Source organism: Sparassis crispa, assembly GCF_003851025.1.
Source record: "Sparassis crispa DNA, contig_000003F, whole genome shotgun sequence".
Taxonomy (NCBI): domain Eukaryota; kingdom Fungi; phylum Basidiomycota; class Agaricomycetes; order Polyporales; family Sparassidaceae; genus Sparassis; species Sparassis crispa.
The window spans coordinates 1039217-1059047 of NW_020939750.1; the positions used below are offsets into that span (position 1 = coordinate 1039217).

Sequence of the window (19831 nt, forward strand, 5' to 3'; positions counted from 1 at the left end):
AAATTGAGGGAGGAGGAGGAAGGACGTACGACGGAGCGAAGAGGACGAGAGGAGGAGGAGCAGACGGTGAGAAAGAAGGACGGAACGGGAAGAGGGAGAGAAGCGCAGGCAAGAGATATATGACAAGTTGCACGAGGACGCGGGCGGCAGAGAAAGTTCAGGCTGCGACTATGACGCACGCGCACAGGCAGAACGGACGGACTGCAGGAGCTGGAAAAAGCGTATGCAGCAGAGCGGCGGAGACGGGGTATGTTTCGTCGGTGGAAGCTGCATATGCTGCTCTGTGATTGGCTGCGGAGAGCGAGGAGGAGCTTGAACGATGGACGAGAAAAGAGGCACCGGGGGGTGATGGGCCGTCGGGGAGACTAATCTGGAGCCGTCGGAGACGAATATCCAGAGGGAGAGCACGGCGGGATGGGGAACGGACAGAACTTGCCAGAAAAGGACGGAGGACGGGGGCGGGGAGACTGGCACAACAGGGAAGGAAGGCGGGGGCGGGTGGCAGGTGCTCGGGATGGTTCGTCGGTTGCTCTCAGCGTGCGGTGGCTCTCGTCTCGGGCGTCTCCCATTTTCAGCCGTCCCATGACGTCACTCTCTCAGGCACTCCACAACGTCATCCCTTCCCACGATCGGCTTTTTCCTTCCCTGTAAGGCAACTCTTCTATTATACATCCATGTCTGCCCAGTCCGCTTAGCAAATCCTACAACTGGCCCCGCACCACTTTGTCTAGGTTCTCCGCAAAGTACCGTATGTTGTGGCTGTTCAAACCCGCCATCGATATCCTCCCGTTCGTCGTCAGATAGATATGTGTCTTGTCCGTCAGCGCCTGGCTCTGTTCCGCGCTGATCCCAGTGAAACTGCCAACGGCTCATATCAGCTCCTTTGGTCCCAAACTGCCCTTCTTCCATCACCCCACCGATCCACATAATTCTGTCAATCACCGCACTTCGGCATGTCACCGGCATTCCGTCACAGCTGGTCCGTGCGGCAGACGCCGCCCGCGCACCATGTCTACGGCAGAACCATCGAGCAGACGTCCGCCGATTGGCTGGTACACTCTAAACTGTCTCGCGAGACGTTCTTCCGCTCCGAAGCGTAGCTACCCTTCCTTGCGAGGGCCTAGAAGTACTACGATAGCCCGTAACAGAGACTCGGAACGGAAGCATATCTTTGCGGACGGCGCCGTACCTGTTCTCGCGGCGAATGGAACAAAGCAGAGCGGCCTCGACGACATCGGCAACGAAACCTACGCCAGCGACCCTCAGCGACCCCGCCGTAGTCACTCACGAGACGCGATCGATACCAACAACACGGCGGCAATCATTCACCCGCCCTCAGAATGCAATCGACACCAAAGCGGAGCATCCATCCAACCTACATCCGAACACGTCGCAGAGCGGCGGCGTATGATTGCCGCCTCAGCGAAACACACATTCCAGCGACCATCGAGAACGAACGGAGGACGCGTCATGCGAAGAGGATACTCACCTGAACATCCCAATCTGGTTCACGATGTGGTCCCAATTTCCGGGCGTCTTCAGCTCCTCAGTCAACAGCCTACGCAGCTCCTTGCGCATAGCGATGATCCGCCCGGCCATCGTCCGGATGTCACGCTTCCACTCCTCAAACAGCGCAGAGTCGTTCAGAATCAGCGCGATCTGCATAAGCCAAATGCACGCGTCACGTTTGGGGCAGAGAAATTGTACCGCAGACGTTTAATGCTTTAGTCAGAAAACCGCGGACACGCGAGGAATGACGAACGCACCAGACGCGCACCGTGCGCAGGCGGGTTGCTAATCTCGCTGCGCGTGAGGACAGACAGTTGGCTCTTAATGCGGGTCGCGGCCTCCTCCGTCGGCGCGATGACGTGCAGCGCGCCGACGCGCTCACCATACAACCCCGCATTCTTCGCGAAACTCTACGCCGGTCTCTTTAGAAATTACAGCCAACTTAGGACACATGACGGCATGCGCACCTGACAGATCAACAACGGGACGTCCCTCCGCACGAACTCGCGCACCGCCCACGCGTCCGCGTCCAAGTCGCCGCTCGCGAAGCCCTGGTAGGCGCAGTCGAAAAACACAAAATGACCCTTCTCGAGCATCGCGTCCGCGATCTGGCCCCACTGCGCGCGCGTCGGGTCGACACCGGTCGGGTTATGTGCACATGCGTGGAGAAGGAACACGGAGCCGGCTGGCGCGTCGCGCAGGGTAGAAAGGAGCTGAGGGAACGCCAACCCGATCGTGCGCGCGTCGTAGTACGGGTACGTAAGTGGATTTACGCCCACGCCGCGGAATATCGCGAAGTGGTTTACTGGGAATGCAAAAAAAAAATCGTATCAGCGATCGTCAGCAGGAGACGACTTATGAACGCGCACCCCACGTAGGGTCACTTAAGAAGACCTGCTTCTCGCCGTTCCAGTTGTAGAACCTGCTCAGGAAGAGCGCGCCGAGGTGGTTCGCGCCCGTGCCAGAGATAGTCTGCACGCTCGTGACGCGTTTTTGCGCCAGTGCAGGCGAATCTGGTCCTAGAATGAGGCGCGCGGCCGAGTCGGTGAACTCGGGCAGTCCAGTGATCGGGAGGTACTCATGGTCGAGCGCGGGATCATTCAGCAGGATCTTAGTCGCCTACGACAGCACATAATACGTGCGTTAGTTGAGCGTTTCAACGTCACGAAGGAGTGGAAGGTAAGTGCGTGAAAAATGGGCGTAGGCGGAAGAGGGCTGAATGAGCACGATGCGAAAAAATGAGCAGCGCACCTTCTTAACGACGGGCAGCACCCACGGCTTGCTGTTGTCGTCTCTATACGCGCCCACCCCAAGGTTGATCTTGTGTGGGTGCAGGTCCGTTTTATATGCCGCAGTGAGCTTGAAGATACTGCCCAATTCAACCGCAGTCAGCTTTTCGCACAGACTAAAATCAGGACGTGCAGCAGCGAACAGCGCGTACCTGTCTGGCGGGGCAAGGGGAACGCCGTCCCATGTTTCTAGAGGCCATATAATGTCAGAAACACCCTTGACACACGCGCGTCGGTCTGCTCACCTGCAGCCATCCTGCTCGCCGTCGTACTTCGCGTTAAGTGCTCTGCGACTTGCCTAAGCCTGTTCGCCATCGTGTCTAGTCAGCGCCCCGAAATCGCGCGAGAGGTATAGGAAATACAGGGTATATCACGGAGGAGAGTAAAATCATGGACTCACCTCTAGAACAGGTACTCGAACTGTGTGAATGCGGGGGAATCTAGCAGAGGTATACACGTGATATCTGCATCGCGCCTACATCAATCAACTCGGCAGCACGGGCGGCGACGGGAATACTCACCAAATCGGTCGGTCGCAGGTGCTCAGCTTGGTGTTGGCAGAGCAGAGCGTGCAGATAGGTGGTGACTCGACTCGACGCGGCGCAGATATAGCCAGCGCGGCTTTACACACTTATCGACGCATCTCACGCGCACCTCGCGCGATCGCCGCGATAAAGTCATCCCACCTCCCCAGAATCGGCCAAGATTATCTGCGGGACGTGAGCTGCTGGCCTGCTGGACAGCACGCACGCGTCCCGGAGATCCAGATGCGCATGCTGCAACGTTCATGTAGCGAGGCTGAAGGGGGACCGCACAAAGCCCGCGTGCGCTGATAACTGCAGTCATTCGTGTCGTTTTGTAATTGAGTATTGACAGCTCGACGAGCATGAGCTAATTGCTCCTCTGAGCGGAGTAACCGCGGAATTGGACACATAGAAGTACACAAAATACTCATAAGACAGCTGGAGAAGGAGAATATATGTTCAAGTTCACAACACGTGTATCGCCAACGCCGAGCGCTTCTACCTTGCAACCCTCATAAAGCCACCGGCAACCCAGTTCGACACAAGCGGTGCTTGCGGAGCGCAGTCTGATACGCGTACTCAGTGTCTCACTCAAGCACAGGTCAGGGAAACTTCTATAACACATATCATTACCCAAATAGCAGAGAACACAGTGTGGAACAATGCGACACCCTTAGGGCATTAAATACGACGCCAACGTAATGTGGATCGTGGAGGGGAGGGTACCAAGGAGATAGATAGTGTAAGTATGTATGGTATAACATGTACAGGGGATGCGTCCGTGAAGATTCGTGACTGCGCGGCGGAGGAGCGATAAGGATGCCGACGGACCTGGGCACAGAAGGACTGGGGACGCTACGGAATAAGTGGAGAGCACCAGGCGAGATGGAAGATGAACGATGGTGGAGGAAATACAGGGTGCAGTGGGAAGACGCAGGGAGGGCCTTATGTCATTGCCATCTTGGAGGCAACGGTGCGTTCGCTTTCGAGCTTGGCCTTGTTCTTCTCGAACGCCTGTTGTCGACAGCTCTCAAGATTCTGGCAGTTGTGGTGTTCAGGCATCCGATGCTAGTATCGGAAGAACAAGAATAATTAGAGTTGGCATGGTGAAGAAAAATAAGTGAGACGCACCGCTCCACAGAATTCCGCGCGGCAGTGTGGACATTGACCGACGAGGCGGAGGACCGCAGAGTTGCAGCGGGGCTCAGCTTGGAGTTGGCAGCGCTTCTTGGCGGGCATACTGGTCGTGTGAGGTAGTCTGAGACGAGATGAGGTGAGTAACATGCGGCGGATAGCTGGTGGTAGACTTACGAGGACAAATGTAAGAGGGAGCGCAGGTGGGCGGAAGAAGGCGGGGGTGGGTGGTGGATGAGAGGGAGCGGGCAGGCGGCGTGGAGAGGTTTATAAGGGCGACAGCGAGGGACGCGTCAGCTATTGGCGAATCTGAGATGACACGTGGCCCAGATTAAGATAGATCTTGCACACCGGTCTTCTCCGGTCGAGCCTCATACTAGGTGAACGCCTTCTTGGTGCTTGTCGGTCCTTCTCCACCGCCCAGGCCTCGCGGTAGCCCAGATACGGCCCTCTTTACTCCTCAGAGTCCGCACAGGACCACCTGCGTGCTCAGCCTTCTTCGTCTCCTTGAATCCTTGCGTCGTATTTGCACTCCATCTTCATCCGTGCGTATGCACCTCGCACCGCCAAAAAAACAAGGGTCTCCGTCCTGCCCTCCCCGCGCTGTGCCGCGATCCTCGGCAGCCTTTTTTCTTGTCTCTCTAACAAATCGGCACTTATGGACTCCGCCGCCCCGTGCTCGTTACTAACCAACAAATGGACACTGACTCCTCTGCACGAAACTTCGATCTTTTTCCATATCTCTCTGGGAGCATCGAATCCTCATTCCCCCTAAAGCTGTGCAACTGCATTCCCCACTCCGTCTTCCGCCCCCATGTCTCGCCCCTTCTCGAGTACAAGCTGCTACTTATATATCCCCGGCCGCGGCGTCCGGGTCGCATCCGGTCGACACAACTGTACACATGTGATCCCGGCAGCTTTCTCGAGCTTGTTTACTGGCGTCCAACTCGGCCGCGCGGAAACCACGCTGCCTGCGTGACCCATTGCTTCTCCTTCGCTGCCGCCATTAGCCTGCACGTGCCCACCGTGCGCGAGAAGCAATTGCAATATTCTTGCAGCGGAATTCGCACCATCCGACGGCGATTCGATGCTTGGCGAGTCGTTCCGAACACGCACGGAGCCGACTGGCTTGGAAGAGCGGAGGGCGTAGGGCATCCATGCACCCCCCTGGTCGAGTTGCGAGCGACGTCATCCCTTTCATTCAAGCACCCCAGGCCCGGGATCTGCGTCAAAGTCCTCTGCGCGAGTGACGCAATGGTACCCGCCTGGGCTTCATTTCGGATAACAAAGGGAACGCGCATCCTTCCCTAGCGCGGCAGCACTCACCAGGACCGTCGATAATTCCTATAAAGTCAAACGGTGTCCGGACAGTTCTTGGTCCGGACGAAGCTCAATCCTCCTGATCTCGGTCAGGTTGGTACGGACAATGGTCATGCCTTCCGGGTCCTATACTCCTATTCAGAACGCTCCTAGAGCTTCGCAGCGCCGGTTTTATGCGTGTTTTGCGGGTATTTGGATGCGTTTTCGGTCTCCCGGCGGCACATTCGGAGACGTGCTTCGCGCTCACATCTTCACAGTTGCTGGCGCCCTACTGTACTTATCGGGTGGACCGGATGGGCTCAAGCCTCCAGCCGTTTCGAGCGAATTTGGGGTCCGGACGTGAGATAGCCTTGATGAGGATTATCTCGGGACCGTCACCCACCTTCCCAAACCGCACGCCTAAAACACACCTATCGCGACCATCGTCGCCATGTAGCGCATGCGTGCCGTAGGTCCGGCCAGCTGCTGGGCGAAGATGGCATCAATCACGGAGACCACTAGGCAGGCGCTGCATGGTGCTCTTCCGTTCTCGCTGGATCGAGACACGGATTTGTTGCGCCGAGCTCCTCGCACTGCTTAGCTACTGCTCTCTTGCGCTTGCTGCTTATTGACGTGGCTGTTGTGACTCCCGCCCTTATTTGATTATTTTCATTTGTGGTCGTGGTACTCGTCTCCGCACGTCCCCCGCACTTAATATCTTTTTACTGCGTACTTGTGTCGGGAGGCTTTGGCATTTATCAGGCGCAATCCTCCGGACACCCGAGACTCGGCGGACTAGTGTCCTCAATTGTCTATGTCTTGCGCACTGCTTCGCAGCCAAGAGACCTAACAGCTGCGTAACTGCGGTGTCAAGACATTCTGCTCACTGCGCATGAAAAACTATGCGCCCCTGACGAGTTTCAGCCTCACACCAGCCGAAGGGTGAAACGGTATCAGATTCGCGGTGAACTACCATCCGAAGCGGGAAGGAGCGGGAGGATATATGAAGGGGCGATTAGGTCGCGCGGGCAACGCGTACGGCTAGCTAAACACCCCTGCAAGTATACGTAGAATAGCGACCGCGCGGCGCGCAAGCAAGAAGTCCGTTGGCATTCGTGATGCGCATGCGAAGCTCATGTACACGAGAACGAGAGGGTCCAAACGAGAATACGTCCGAAGCAGAATACGATAGGGTACGAGACATTGGGGCCAGGGTTAAGAGGGTCAGCCGCGGCGCGCCGCCTACTTCTTTGAGTTGTTGTTGGTGACGACGACAGCGACGACGACGACGATGATGATGACGACGATGAGTGCGATGATGAAGCAGATCCATCGCTTCTTGCGTGCTGCGCGCGCGGAACTAACCGCCTTGTCTGTATATTGCAGACTGATAAGGTCGTTAATAAACGGCCACCAGCCACTTTGCATGCGTAGACGTACCCGACTTCGGTATCCTTCTCTACTGCTCCTGCTGTTGTCTCAATCACGTTGATCTGCTCGTCCTGTTGCTCGACCAGTACGCTCATCTACAAGAATGATAGAAGTGAGTAGACGGCTCCGTCCGGCATATAACGAAACTGACATCGTTGAAGAGTTGAGCCAGCTCTGTAATTGTCTTCTCGATACGTTTGATGTCTTCGTGCCGTTCTTGCACTTCACGGTATGCAGACCGCGCCTCACCATAACGATTGGAATTCATCAACTGCAGTCACATCAGCGCACATTCCGGGGCGCAGGAAACCCTGATAAAGGTAACTTACAGCCTGACTGAAAATCTGGCCGCTCTGGTCATCGTTCACAACCGCCTTGACCTCCTCAGGTGTAGCATCGGGTTTCACTTGGGAGGGTATTAGAAACATTCTGAGTACAAGAAGTAGACGACCTACCAATTTTGAACTGGCGCTCAAGACGTTGCTTGTACTTGGCCCGGTATTGCTGCTCGACACCCTGGTAATTTTGGATCGCCTCTACGAATTTCTGCTTCACCAAGCCAGTCTGTGCGCCAGACGTAAGCGATCAATCTTCTATGCCGACATAAGTGTCAAAACCAACTCACCTGCTGCTTGCGGATCTGCCCGTCACGCCCTGCGCCTGGCTGCCGCTCCAGCGCCTTGATTCTCCGCTTGAGCATGTTGCTCAGTGCACTTGTGTCCGCGACGAGATCGTCCAGCTGTTGCGCCACCCGCTGCGCAGCCGCGTCGTCGGTATTGTCCAGCGAGCGCGAGTGCAGCTCGCCGATGCGCGCTACGTTGTCGTTGAACGTCCTCAGGTCATCTTGGATGGAGGAGATCTGCGTGAACAGCAGTGTGAGCGCGGGCGCACTGGAGCTGCCGAATAGGGACGGACCTCGCTGTAGAACGCGGACATGCTGTCCGCGGGCGCCGCTGAGCTCTCCTTCGCCGTCGAGTCGAAGCTGTCCTGCGAGTATGGTGCTGGTCGGTCGGATTGGTATGGTGTTGTGGTGGCTTGCATGGGGTAGGAGTCACTGAAATGCTACGCATGAGTGGGAGACGACCTCAACGAAAGTGATTGACGTACTTGCTGGTGTTGTAGCTGCCCCCACTCTGCTGCGCCTATAATGATAATGATGGACGTTATACATGTGCGGGCTCACGCACGACATGGCTGCTCACCCTCAAAGCTGCGAGTCTGTCTCTGGCCATGCTTAGTTACGATGATTATGGGAGGATGCTAAGGATTAGGAAGGGGTGATGATGGGTTGAGAGAAATGGAAAGATGAAGCGCTGCAACAATCAATGCTGCTCGTGCGAAGGAAGAGGAGGAGTAGAGAGACGTGAGGTAGTCTGGAGAGAAAGCGTTGTGGGGCGGTGTCAAGAAGTTGCTGCACCGACGGGCGGCTATGACTGCACGGCCATCTTTACTGCCACAGTTGAGCCTCCGGCCGGCCTCCGGGCTTACTTCGGCGAGCGGCCTACAGCATCACCGAAGTAGGTATGCGCGCGCAATTAGAAGGGGATATCTCTGATACCGCCGCATCCGCCTGTTGTACAGCTATGCTAACCGCCCTAAGGCCCCTGCCCCGCCCGCGCAGCCCGACCTGCTGTCAGTTGTCCACAGCGGCGCGGAGCACGCGGACCTGCCTCGCCACCATCTTTCGGCTCGTCCCTCCAATCGACTCTCGCCTCTCGACGCTCGCTTCAAAGTCGAACACAGACAGCACATCGTCGCCGAACTTCTCGTTCAGGCTCTTGTAGTCCTGGAGCGTCAAGTCGCTTAGCTGGCATTTTCGGGACTCCGCCAGGGCGACGGCCCGCCCAGAGATGTGATGTGTCTCCCTGAAGGGGATCTGATGGCCGGCGCAGGTCTAAGAACGGCGCACGCGCTGGAACTGCAGATCACTTACCCCTTTGCGCACCAGGTAATCAGCTAGGTCGGTCGCGAGAACGTCCATGGTCAGCGCCTGTCTCATCTTGTCGGCGTGTATCTGTCAATAGCTGTCAGAAGCGCATACAATGTTACAAGCTGCATATACGCGCCTCCATCGTAGCAATAACACCTTCTGCAATCTTGAAAGATGCTGACACTGTATCCACGGCGTCGAAGAGGGGCTCCTTATCCTCTTGGAGATCTTTGTTGTATGTTGACGGAAGGCCTTTCAGTGTCATCAAGAAACCAGCCATCTGCAAATGAAGAATGTGTTTATATTTTCTGCAGGGGCACCCACAGGTACTAGACGCACGTTTCCAAACACACGGCCAGATTTCCCTCGCAAGAGCTCTAATGAATCAGGATTTTTCTTTTGCGGCATTATGCTCGAGCCAGTGCTACGAGAACTGAATCAGCGTCAAGATCACAGAAACACCTTCGTCGCTCACCTATAGGCATCACTGAGGGTGACAAAGCCAAATTCTGCGGTCGAATAAATGACCAGATCCTCCGCCATCCGGCTGATGTGGGTCATGGAAAGACTCGCCCACATCATGAATTCGACAATGAAGTCACGGTCGCCTACACCATATAAACTGTTTTCTGCTACAGACTGGAATCCGAGCTCTTTCGCGAGGAATTCACGGTCTACTACGAAGGGGTTGCCAGCCAGGGCACCACACCCTAGAGGAAGGACGGAAATGCGAGGAATCAACTGCTGAAGACGCTGCAGATCGGCATGGAATGAAAATGCATGGGAGAGAAGAAGATGGGACCATCGGATGGGTTGTCCACGCTGTATGCACACACCATCAGTCTATGTTGCGAGCGTGCATTGCCGTTTCATACCTGCAAGTGGGTGTACCCCGGCATGAGGACATCCTGCTCCTTGTCTGCACGCTCGACCATTACACGAATGAGTCCCTTCAGACCCTTTTCAATCTCATGAACTTCTTGAAGAAGCCACAACCGCATGTCCGTCGCCACCTGGTCATTCCGCGAACGTCCTGTGTGCAATTTGCCGCCTAGAGGGCCGATGAGTTCACTTAAGCGGCGCTCATTTGCTGTATGAATGTCTTCGTCGTCCGACTGCACCTTAAACTACAGAGTGTTCCTATGATCTTCACAAAACCTGCATACGAATGATACTAAAGAGCGTACCGTGCCCTTCCGCCATTCTTCGCCCACCATCTGCAAGCCGTCTACGATCTTACTTTCTTCTTCATTGGTCAAGATCCCGACAAGCGTCAAAGCTTTTGCATATGCGATGGATCCACGAATGTCTGCAGCGTGCATCCGCTGGTCATATCGCAGCGACTGGTTGAATTCATGCATGCTGTTCTATCATGTAGTGCACCCATGCGTGAAGCTGCAGGCAACTTACAGAGGATCGGTTTTACCAGTAAACCTCCCACCCCACAGTTTCTGTTTTGTAGGTAGATTTGCCATGAAGATGTGGTTTCCGAACGAACGGCACTATCTGACTCTGAGTGCAAGTTGACTAGTACTGGTTGCGCCAAAACTCCGAACGGTTGGCTGCAGGCAATCTTGAGATCGTAACTCAGATCGTGACTCGCGTCGTTCACACGCTCAGACGACTTACCGCAGACGCGTCTGGAGGCCTGCGCGCGGAAGAGAACCGAAGAGTTAACATTCATCTAACATGCAGGTTATTCATAGACTAGTAACGGCGAAGCATTATAACGTAGTACTGCGAGAACCATTGCGTCTACTAACGTTCTCTACGGATGAAGGGCATTCAGGATCCAGAACATCACGAGAGCTCCGCTGCTTGCACCTGCATAGATGAGTTGTCGAATGTGCGGAGGATTATCTGTCAAGAACGGGTATGGGACTGGAGCACGAAATGAGCACTGCTCACGACCTGCAATGAAGAAAATGCATACATGTACCGTTGAAGGTCGCGAGATATTCCACCCAGTATCCGTACGAAGTACCTGCGGCAGCGCACGCCAATAGACCACCAATGAAAGCCTGCTTCTTCGTATATTTGCGTTCAAACAAGGCGAAATCGAGCAGAAGGCTGATTGCAGGAACGGCGTGCAAGGCGAGATCCATGGACAAGGGAATTCGGTAGAGTTGTGGTACCGAGGTGGAAGAGCTCGGGACACCTTGTTCCGGAGTAAACGCTGAGGCCCCTCGCACTGGCATCAGAATTTTCTCCGGTACGAAGATCAACATAGACCAGTAGATGGATGAGATCACGAATGAGACCTGCGGCGTTTCTGAGCAGAACCTCTTAAGATGGTTTAGGATGACGCACAGGCATAGCAACCATCAGCAAAGTGCGCTTCAACCACCGGACAGCTGGAGATATAATATGTAGCGACTTCAACTGGTAGAGTATAGTAAGCATCACCTTTAATAGCCGGCACGAAATCCGACACAAGGCTTAATATCATGGTAAGCCAGGCGATACCAAGACTACAAGCAGTCGGTCAAGCTCTGAGATCACCGCATACGAGGGATGGACTTGCCCAAGGATGGTCAGAAACTGTGAGTGACCTCCCTTCTGTTGGCGTATCCAGGCGTCCGCAGGAGTGTACTTGATGTTGCCGTAGCCATAGGCCATGATAGCGGCAGCGGCAGCATGTAGGACGACTTTGAGGCCAAGGGATGACATGATAGCGATGGCTGCGTGCGCAAAAAAATTCTGTGGAAGGGAGTTTGAAGGAAGAGTACTAGAGCGCGAGCTAGAGGGCTTTATACGATGATGACGTTCAGTATGGATGTCAGCAAATGCACCACGATGCGGCGGTGATCATGATGCACCCGCAATGTGTCACGAATCGCTAGTGGCTGGGGCTGTTACATCGAGATTCGAAGAATATTTACATGCTCGCAGGTGATCACAAATATTTGCAAGGATAAGGGTAGAGACAGTCTCAGACGCTTGTGATGGACGCTCGGGACGAGCGACCATGATGGAAAGTCGATGTGCACGCGACCCAAATTGTCGTCGGGAACTCGCGGAAATGCTCCGCGGAATGGCCGAGGGATCCTGCGCTCCGAGTCTATCATGCCTTCTGCGTCGCAGAGGGTCTTAGTGACATACGCTGCGCCAGCTGTGTTTCTTTCGACAGACCACTGGAAACAACTCTATGCAGCTCTACTGTCGCAATTGCCTCTGCGCAACATACACTGGAAGTCTCCGTCCCGACCTACCATCCGCACCATCCAAGAATTGGATGTCAAGTTCGTCGCCTCGGAGAGCTTTCGGGACGAACCTTCGTCCCAGGTCCCACAGACTCTGCTGGAGAAACCTTTGCTCAATCTATACATTGTAGCGTGCGAGGTGAATAAATGAATATATCGTGCGGGGACGCGCCATCCTCACAGGGTATGCTAAGGATAACGAAACATACAAGAACTCCGTGAAGAGGCAGATCAGAGACTGGCACGCGTCTGTTTCTCAGCGCAAGAACCAAGAATGGCTGATCATCCATATTGTACGGCCTGAAGGCAAAGCCACGCAAGGAAGGATGTTCCAGATGAAGGCATCTGTACTCGATAGGATCAGAGCTGACTTCAATGCGGACAAGAGAGACAGGTAAGCTCGAACCCTTTATTCCACCAAATGTCTGCTTCACCATGTCTAGATGTGTGCAGCTGGTCTGGGCAACGGACTACGAGAGTCCTACTGCGTGGGCTGAGCTCATCAGCAAAGTCAAGGAAGGCATTCTGTCGGCCTTCGACTCCGCCCTTACACAGCGGGAAGAGGAGGTCAAGCGTTCCGAGGGTCAGCGACAAATGCCTGGATGGAATTTTTGTACTTTCTTCATATTGAAGGCGCGTCGTGACTCTGCATGTGAATTGTTTAGCCATGCTGATTAAAGAGCAGGAAAGTCTTGCAATGTCGTTTGAAGGCATGAATTTGTTCGAAGATGCCCTCCAACAATATAACGAACTCGAGGCTGCCTTCTTCCAGGTACTCCGAGAGAAGAACCTTTCGTGGTTCGGAGCCCTTATCTCGCCAAATCCTAAGGACGACTCCTTGCCTCTCCTGTCTGTTGCGAAGAAGCCATATCGCGATTTAATTCTTGCTAATTCAATATCAGTCTTCGACTTCCGAACGTACTTACTGGCTAGGCAATGCAACATTTTGAGTAAACTTGGAGATGTGGTCGAAATCGGGAGCAAGGCTGTCACATTTCTGAGCAATTTTGGCAGGCGTCTTCGAGAGATTGACGTGAGCATTTCCTGTTCCTGGTAGTATTATACTCATTTTGTTTGCAGGATACACTGCCTGCCTTTTTCGTGGAGTCATGGACGTACTCGTCTGCGCTCAGCGTGGTCGAGCAATGTGACACTTGGGCGAGCAAGCATCAGATGGATAAAGCAGGTTTGGCCCGTTTCAGTGCTGTAAAGGGAGAGCTACTTGACCTAGCGCGACAACAGGTAAGTCGGGATTTGCTCACGTCCTCGATTTTGCTCCTCATATCAGCAAGCTCGATGTCATTGGGATAAAAGTTGGATATTTACCCTGCCGCCCTCCCTTCACCATTCCCTTCCCACTAGAGCGGACTACTGGCTCAAACGCGCAAGAAAAACGCAATTCTCAAAGCATCTCGTGCGGGGACCTCCTCTCATCTTTGCATGACAAGGAGACATTCTACGACCTCTACGTTCAGATTACAAATCGTGCCATAGAGTTGTACGCCAGCGCAGGAAGACGTAAGTTTGCGCTGAAGCTGCACGGCAGTCTAGCTGCTCTAGATGTGTAGGGTGTTTCTCCGCGCCGTTACGGATCGAGAGCTAAGCTGTTTCTCTTAGCCACCGCAACCGGCTATCCAGCTCTTTCCAGACGTACAAATCTCTCCCGGCGCACTATGCTCCGCATGGATGGACTTCTCTGGAGGCGTTCATGCTCACACACGCGCTGAATGTGCATGCTTCCGCCAAGCAGACCAAAGACGTAGACTGGATACACCTCGTTCTAGAATTTCTGAAAGCATACGTCGAGGATATAGGGAAAGATCTATTGACAGACGAGGCTGACCGCAGGTCCTACGTCTCTGGTCTCTTCTCTGGTCTCGTAGAAGCTGCGGAAGGGCTGCAGTCAGGTGTGTATCTCTGCAAGGACACGCTTGATGTGGTCTCATCTCTCGAGTGCGATCTCTACCGTGTCCCAGACATGTTCCAATTGGACCATCCCGCGATATCAATCAGTGTCGCCGACAAAAATGCGCGATTGGCGGAAACACGGGACGGCGCGTTGGTAGATGTGCTGGTGCACAATCATTTACCCTGTGTAGGTATCTATACCTCGTCCTCCTTCCCTATTCTCATTGCCCTTCAGGACCTACCCATCGATGAAGTGACAATTATTGTAATTGGTCGTGAAGGCACTAAGCTATCGTTCTCCGAGAAACCGGGTGCTCTTGCATCGGGATCAACCAAACTGACTCTCTTCTGCCCAGTAAGGGTTACCACGGCTGATGAGATCCCACGACCATACTGACTTATGGTAGTCGTCAGCTTCGGGGACGTACGCCCTTCACAGCAGTCAGATCAAGATTGCCCGCCTCGTTCTTCAATGGAAGGATAATATGATTTCGACTTGGATCAAACAGCAGTCGGTATTCAAGAGGCTCCCATCCCTCGTGCGGATACCAAAGGATCTTCATGCTCTGGACGTGCGTCTACGCCAACCACCTCGCAGTATGTCTAGCAATTTCTGCAAGCGCCCATATTTAGTTAAGCGTCATTTCCAGTTGAACTCGGCACCCCTCCGTGTATCATGGTCATCATCCGCACCGGACGGAACGACATTTCTACTGTCACTTTAAAGCTTTCCGCTCCCTCTGGTATTCGGTTCCACTTTGCAGATACTAGCTTGGAAACTGAACGTGAGGAACCCACCTTTCATCCATCATCCATGCAAAGCTGACACGCATGGTCAGAGGATGCTACTGTCCACTCCACCGACGCTTCTGTCACTCTTACTGACGTTGGGAATGGGAAGGCCGTCGTTATGTCGATACCTCATTCTGATGCCTCCAGCCTCCAGTTCATGGTGAGTTCTCTGATTTTTTATGGTCCTATCGGAGAGCCGGGAGATATTATTTCTGCAGAGAGTCAATATCAGTGTCGAATATGTAACGTCTGCGGAGCCGACAATTACCAGAATACTCAAGTTGGGAAGGGTAGTTGCCACAGGGTTACCCGTCACCATCAATGTCGAAGATTTTTTTCGCGGTACAAGGTGTGTAGCATCGGGCTGGTACTAATCATCCTCTGACAACATTTACAGGCTATTCACCCGTTTCACTCTATCCACCACGTCTCACCAGCACATTCGCATCCGGTGCACTCGACTACAGCCTATTAAGTACGATGCTGATGGCGTCAAGATTACGAGCTGTCTCTCTCAGAAACCTGCCATCGTCGTTCGTCCTTTGTGCTGATCTTATTGGCTGGCTGCTTCACTCATGCAGTGCGATAGACAATCACGCCGAATCAACCGGGGAAGTTCTTGTTCCAGCTTGACTCTGCAAGAGGGCAAGGTGACTGATATTTGTGTGGGTTGTCTCTATCATCTATCTCTGATATTATGAGTCTAGGGCGGGAGTCATTGCAGCTGCAAATAGAATACCGGATGCTTCGTGAAGGTTGATTCTGCACTTTGGCTTACAGGCCTTAAACCTGACTATACATCTTTTCCTCCTACAGAAGTGGAATCTTTAGTTGATCTCTCAGTACAACAAGTCTTGTTGGAATCACCATCACTGGAGCCTCATTGCGATGAGCTCATTGACAAGGTGATACAAGCCCTTGAAGGTGATGCAAAGTGGATTGAACTGTATAGTATCACCGGAGAGCTCGTGGTCCCCGGGTTGCCCGACGAAGAAGGTGAGGTGGGTGCTGCACTACATCGACTCAAAGAGGTGTGTTTGGATGACGTGCCTTGGTGTCCTCACTCACGTTATGCGTTCAGATTCTCAGCATGGACAGATCAGGTCAATTTACATTCGGAGAATGGCGAGAAGTTATCATTCCGGTTGACGTGCCGCGGATGCATGTGAGTCTTAGCTACAGATACGATGGAGATATCATACCTATCTTTGTCGTGTACAGATACTCGCTGCTGCTCGTCTGCAAATCCTTCCCAATCCATTCTCCACGGTGTCAGTTGGCAAGGTACCTCGTTTATTTGCTGGTCAACCTATATCTGCTGTGGTTTCTGTCACGACTTCGTTCCACTGGGCACCAGCAGAAGACTCGAACAACGAGACATACCACTTGCGCTACGACATCGAGGAGATGACACAGGATTGGCTAGTCTGTGGGCGCAAAAGGGGAGATTTCATCGCGAAGGTAGGTGAGGGTCTTTATCTGTTGACTGCGCTGACAAATCCGTCAGGACGGACAAACGTTCACGATAGCCATAACTCTTATTGCACTACATCATGGGGAACTTGCCCTTCCGAAAGTTGGGATCACGGCGCTACCAATTCCAGGCGAGATGAGGATGAGGTCCATGGTCCTACCGAGCTGTGAGACGTACCAGTTGCACGGTGCGGAGAGAGTACTTGTATCGCCTAGGGGGGGTCGGAGTACGTTCGTAGTCAGTATGGGGCAGGAAGGCGTAGTTGCTTGATTTCAAGTATTTATTGCTATAAATTATTCCAGCTCAGTGTGTTTTTCGCTGAGAGTTGAACACTTCAAACTATCAGTCTGTCCCTTGCCCCTCTCATAGGACTGATTTTCTGCCTTTAGGATACTAGCTTCGAGTCGAGTAGGACGCCAATTGTCACACCATCACACTGTGTGACACGACGTGAATCGGGCCGCGCCTGGCACTCCAGACTTCCAGCTTTCCTCCGACTTATCCCATTCGCTTCTCTTCTCAACTTTCATAACTATGTCGGATTATTTGGATTTGTGAGTACACTGGTATTTCATGACAGCAATGATTGCTGGTCCGCTTTACTGGTTAACCCTGTACGTTTCAGTGAGGAGGAGCGTGAAGCCAACATCGCACGGAACCGAGAGATTCTCGCCAAATTAGAGCTGTCCGTCGATCTTCCGGTGAAACATAAGCCATCACCCAGGAACAGCGCGCAGCCTGTACAGCCCAAAAGACCGAAGCGCGCGAAGGCGGTGGCCGCGGTGCCTACACGACAGTCGTCAAGACTGAAAAGATCGGCTACCGATCCAAATGAAGGTCCTGCGAAGAGGAGAAAGCGAGAAGTGTGTTAACTCGATCGTATAACGCATTCGCACTGATGATGCTCCTATTAGCAAGAAGAGGAAGAGACGCGGAAGAAGGAGGAAGAAGAGCGTCTGGAAGCGGAGGAACGCGCGCGGGAAGCCAAGAAGCCGCGACACCAAGATTTAGAACTACAAACGATAACAGAAGAGTTGGGGGCCGATGAGCGAGCCGGTCTACAAGCAGTTTTCCAGGATGTCATCAGGGAGGTATATCCCAATCAAAATGATGACCAGGGTGCATTTGTGTTCGAAGATGATAAGAAGGAGAAGGCTGCCGTTACAGAACTCAGGAAGAAGCTGCGAGGCTTGAAGGTAGTCGCGCGGGCAAAAGTCACCCAAGATCGGATATACAGCGCGGCTTATCACCCCGAGCCTACGAAGGATCTTATCTTCTTCGGCGGTAAGATTTGAATGACTGCACTAACTTTTCCTGATCGACTTGTATTCTCTCGATTGTCTCCCTTCAGACAAGCATGGCCAGTTAGGTATATGGGATGCTCGGGCTCCACAGGAAGAGGTCGCCGATGACGCGGAGGATGTTACCTCCTCCGACAATAGTGAAGGTGGTAAATATTGGCGACTCCAACTCCACTGGCCAGCCACTGCGAAATCATCCATTTCTACGGTAAAGTTCGATCCCGTTGATTCACATAATGTGCGTTTAAAGTCCCTCTAATTGCTGATTCCAAAGACCGGCCCATCTGAAAGTCGTTTGACAGGTATATACAAGTTCGTACGACTGCACTATTCGACGTCTCTCTTTCACATCAGGCATCTCTCGCGAGATCTTCTCGACTGATGAAGTGCTGATTTCGTCGATCGACCTTCCCCCCACCGGCAATGAAATGTGGATATCAGACGCTCTCGGTGGTGTCACACACCTGGACTTACGGCAGGACAAGTCGAAGGCACGATGGTACCAATTGTCAGATCAGAAGATTGGTAGCATCAGTGTAAATCCCACGAATACCCATTTCCTTGTAACGGCTTCCAACAGCCGTTCGTTGAAGTGAGTACTTATCTCTACATTTCCTGTGCGCCGCCTGCAATGATTATATTGTCCCGCAGGATTTGGGACACCCGGAAACTTGAGCACATAACCACAAAGGGGAAAGGGGCTGCATCATCCTCTGCCTCGGTGTTACCGCAAGATTTCGACAGCGAAGTGGTGGAGCACTTCCTGGCATCCAAGCAAGGGCAAGGTTGTCTGCGTGGCGAATGGCGACACAACAAGTCAGTCAGCTCGGCGTACTGGGATCCCCGGGGAAGATCTATCGTTAGTACAAGTTACGATGACACCATCCGATGTAAGTGATTTTGTACTTCGTTCCCTCCATGTTGCCCTGACGAAGAAGTAGTATGGGATATCAGCGATAAATTTCTTCAACGTGACTCCCCCTTCCCGTCATCCAGACCATTTAGCCAGATCAAGCACAACTGTCAGACTGTACGTCCCTTTCACCGTTTTATCTGCTGGCACTGAAACTCAGGCTTTGCTGGCAGGGTAAATGGTTGACGATCCTCAGAGCGCAATGGTCGCAGAACTCCGATCACTATCCACATTTCACGGCGAGTTGGCTCCATTATAAGCATTGTAGGCGAACGATTACTGAATCCGGTTTAGATCGGCAATATGGAGCACTCGTTGGATATCTTCTCTTGCAAAGTGAGCTACTGTTGAGGAGCTGTTCACCCCAAATCTGACGTGTTTATTGTGATAACAGGGAGATTTAATTGCCAGACTGTCGGACCGTCAACGGTACGTACATCTGTTAGGACACCAAGATCGAGGGCATTAAAACTGATAGACATCTCAGGATAACAGCCGTGCAAGCGGTTACTTGCTCCCATCCCAGTGTCCTAGAGCGAGCAGCAAGTGGCAATGCCAGTGGCAGATGTGTGCTGTGGGCTCCGCCGGATGAGTAGAGATGATATCGATGTTCCTTGTCTTGCCCCCAGGGCGCGCGGGTTTGCGATGCACGGTTATTCGCTGGATTATATTTGATAGATTTCCGTTCTCTTGGATAAGCCCTGCACACGACTTATGGAATTACTAGTATAAATGAAGGCCAGTTTCCAGCTGGACGGAGTGTCACTGAAAGCAGCTACAAACAGTACGGACGGAGAGACGGTATATACTGCAAGGGTGCTCCATTGACCGGTGACCCTTTATATATGTTCCGCAATGCCCAAATTTATCCGCGGCCATAGGACTTCGAAAACGCCGCATCCCGTCCGATCTGCGCAGTTAACCGGAGTGCCGCCCAGTTAGTACCACGGTGGGGGACCACGCGGGAATCCTGGGTGCTGTGGTTTTCTTCACAGTTTTTCTCACAAACCTGTGAAATAATTGTCGTATCTCAATCTGCTTGTTTGACATTGGTTTGATGTGCTTTAATGATAGGTTTTCTGTGGTCTCGTACCCAGACGGGTATCTCATCGCACCCTACCACC

General features: G+C 53.1%; 7 protein-coding genes and 1 non-coding gene across 8 annotated transcripts; 3 read left to right on the plus strand and 5 right to left on the minus strand.

The window, feature by feature from the left end:
* Window positions 1–701: 701 nt before the first annotated feature.
* Window positions 702–3053, minus strand: SCP_0404070 (Aspartate aminotransferase, cytoplasmic; the record flags this gene model as incomplete). Its single annotated transcript, XM_027757143.1, has 8 exons — window positions 702–858; window positions 1490–1659; window positions 1767–1919; window positions 1977–2314; window positions 2379–2628; window positions 2761–2878; window positions 2951–2987; window positions 3044–3053. 8 exons carry the CDS (start codon window positions 3051–3053, stop codon window positions 702–704), a joined length of 1233 nt encoding a protein of 410 aa, XP_027612944.1.
* A 1214-nt stretch (window positions 3054–4267) lies between these two features.
* Window positions 4268–4561, minus strand: SCP_0404080 (hypothetical protein; the record flags this gene model as incomplete). The annotated part of the gene is made up of 2 exons (XM_027757144.1): window positions 4268–4390; window positions 4454–4561. The coding sequence occupies 2 exons, from the start codon at window positions 4559–4561 to the stop codon at window positions 4268–4270; spliced, it is 231 nt and encodes a 76-aa protein (XP_027612945.1).
* A 2436-nt stretch (window positions 4562–6997) lies between these two features.
* On the minus strand, window positions 6998–8418 carry SCP_0404090 (Syntaxin-like protein; the record flags this gene model as incomplete). The annotated part of the gene is made up of 9 exons (XM_027757145.1): window positions 6998–7142; window positions 7196–7281; window positions 7338–7457; window positions 7516–7592; window positions 7642–7750; window positions 7812–8045; window positions 8102–8240; window positions 8294–8328; window positions 8389–8418. 9 exons carry the CDS (start codon window positions 8416–8418, stop codon window positions 6998–7000), a joined length of 975 nt encoding a protein of 324 aa, XP_027612946.1.
* Window positions 8419–8819: 401 nt separating this feature from the next.
* Window positions 8820–10591, minus strand: SCP_0404100 (Probable argininosuccinate; the record flags this gene model as incomplete). The annotated part of the gene is made up of 8 exons (XM_027757146.1): window positions 8820–9062; window positions 9120–9200; window positions 9253–9396; window positions 9456–9540; window positions 9592–9938; window positions 9992–10243; window positions 10304–10478; window positions 10527–10591. 8 exons carry the CDS (start codon window positions 10589–10591, stop codon window positions 8820–8822), a joined length of 1392 nt encoding a protein of 463 aa, XP_027612947.1.
* A 293-nt stretch (window positions 10592–10884) lies between these two features.
* SCP_0404110 (hypothetical protein) lies at window positions 10885–11786 on the minus strand (the record flags this gene model as incomplete). The annotated part of the gene is made up of 5 exons (XM_027757147.1): window positions 10885–10997; window positions 11050–11377; window positions 11427–11470; window positions 11523–11587; window positions 11641–11786. 5 exons carry the CDS (start codon window positions 11784–11786, stop codon window positions 10885–10887), a joined length of 696 nt encoding a protein of 231 aa, XP_027612948.1.
* Window positions 11787–12182: 396 nt separating this feature from the next.
* SCP_0404120 (hypothetical protein) lies at window positions 12183–16763 on the plus strand (the record flags this gene model as incomplete). The annotated part of the gene is made up of 20 exons (XM_027757148.1): window positions 12183–12458; window positions 12514–12713; window positions 12763–12952; window positions 13005–13352; window positions 13400–13561; window positions 13612–13883; window positions 13937–14226; window positions 14296–14414; window positions 14463–14582; window positions 14635–14824; window positions 14878–15012; window positions 15067–15179; window positions 15238–15368; window positions 15417–15552; window positions 15609–15669; window positions 15727–15774; window positions 15836–16050; window positions 16101–16184; window positions 16241–16480; window positions 16527–16763. The coding sequence occupies 20 exons, from the start codon at window positions 12183–12185 to the stop codon at window positions 16761–16763; spliced, it is 3567 nt and encodes a 1188-aa protein (XP_027612949.1).
* Window positions 16764–17027: 264 nt separating this feature from the next.
* Window positions 17028–19303, plus strand: SCP_0404130 (DNA damage-binding protein; the record flags this gene model as incomplete). Its single annotated transcript, XM_027757149.1, has 11 exons — window positions 17028–17047; window positions 17119–17356; window positions 17408–17777; window positions 17845–18032; window positions 18097–18386; window positions 18446–18684; window positions 18736–18824; window positions 18881–18946; window positions 19002–19043; window positions 19102–19136; window positions 19195–19303. 11 exons carry the CDS (start codon window positions 17028–17030, stop codon window positions 19301–19303), a joined length of 1686 nt encoding a protein of 561 aa, XP_027612950.1.
* A 275-nt stretch (window positions 19304–19578) lies between these two features.
* SCP_r0404140 lies at window positions 19579–19689 on the plus strand (the record flags this gene model as incomplete). The annotated part of the gene is made up of 1 exon (XR_003546567.1): window positions 19579–19689. It is a non-coding gene; the product is annotated as a 5S ribosomal RNA (ribosomal RNA).
* Between the last annotated feature and the right edge of the window lie 142 nt (window positions 19690–19831).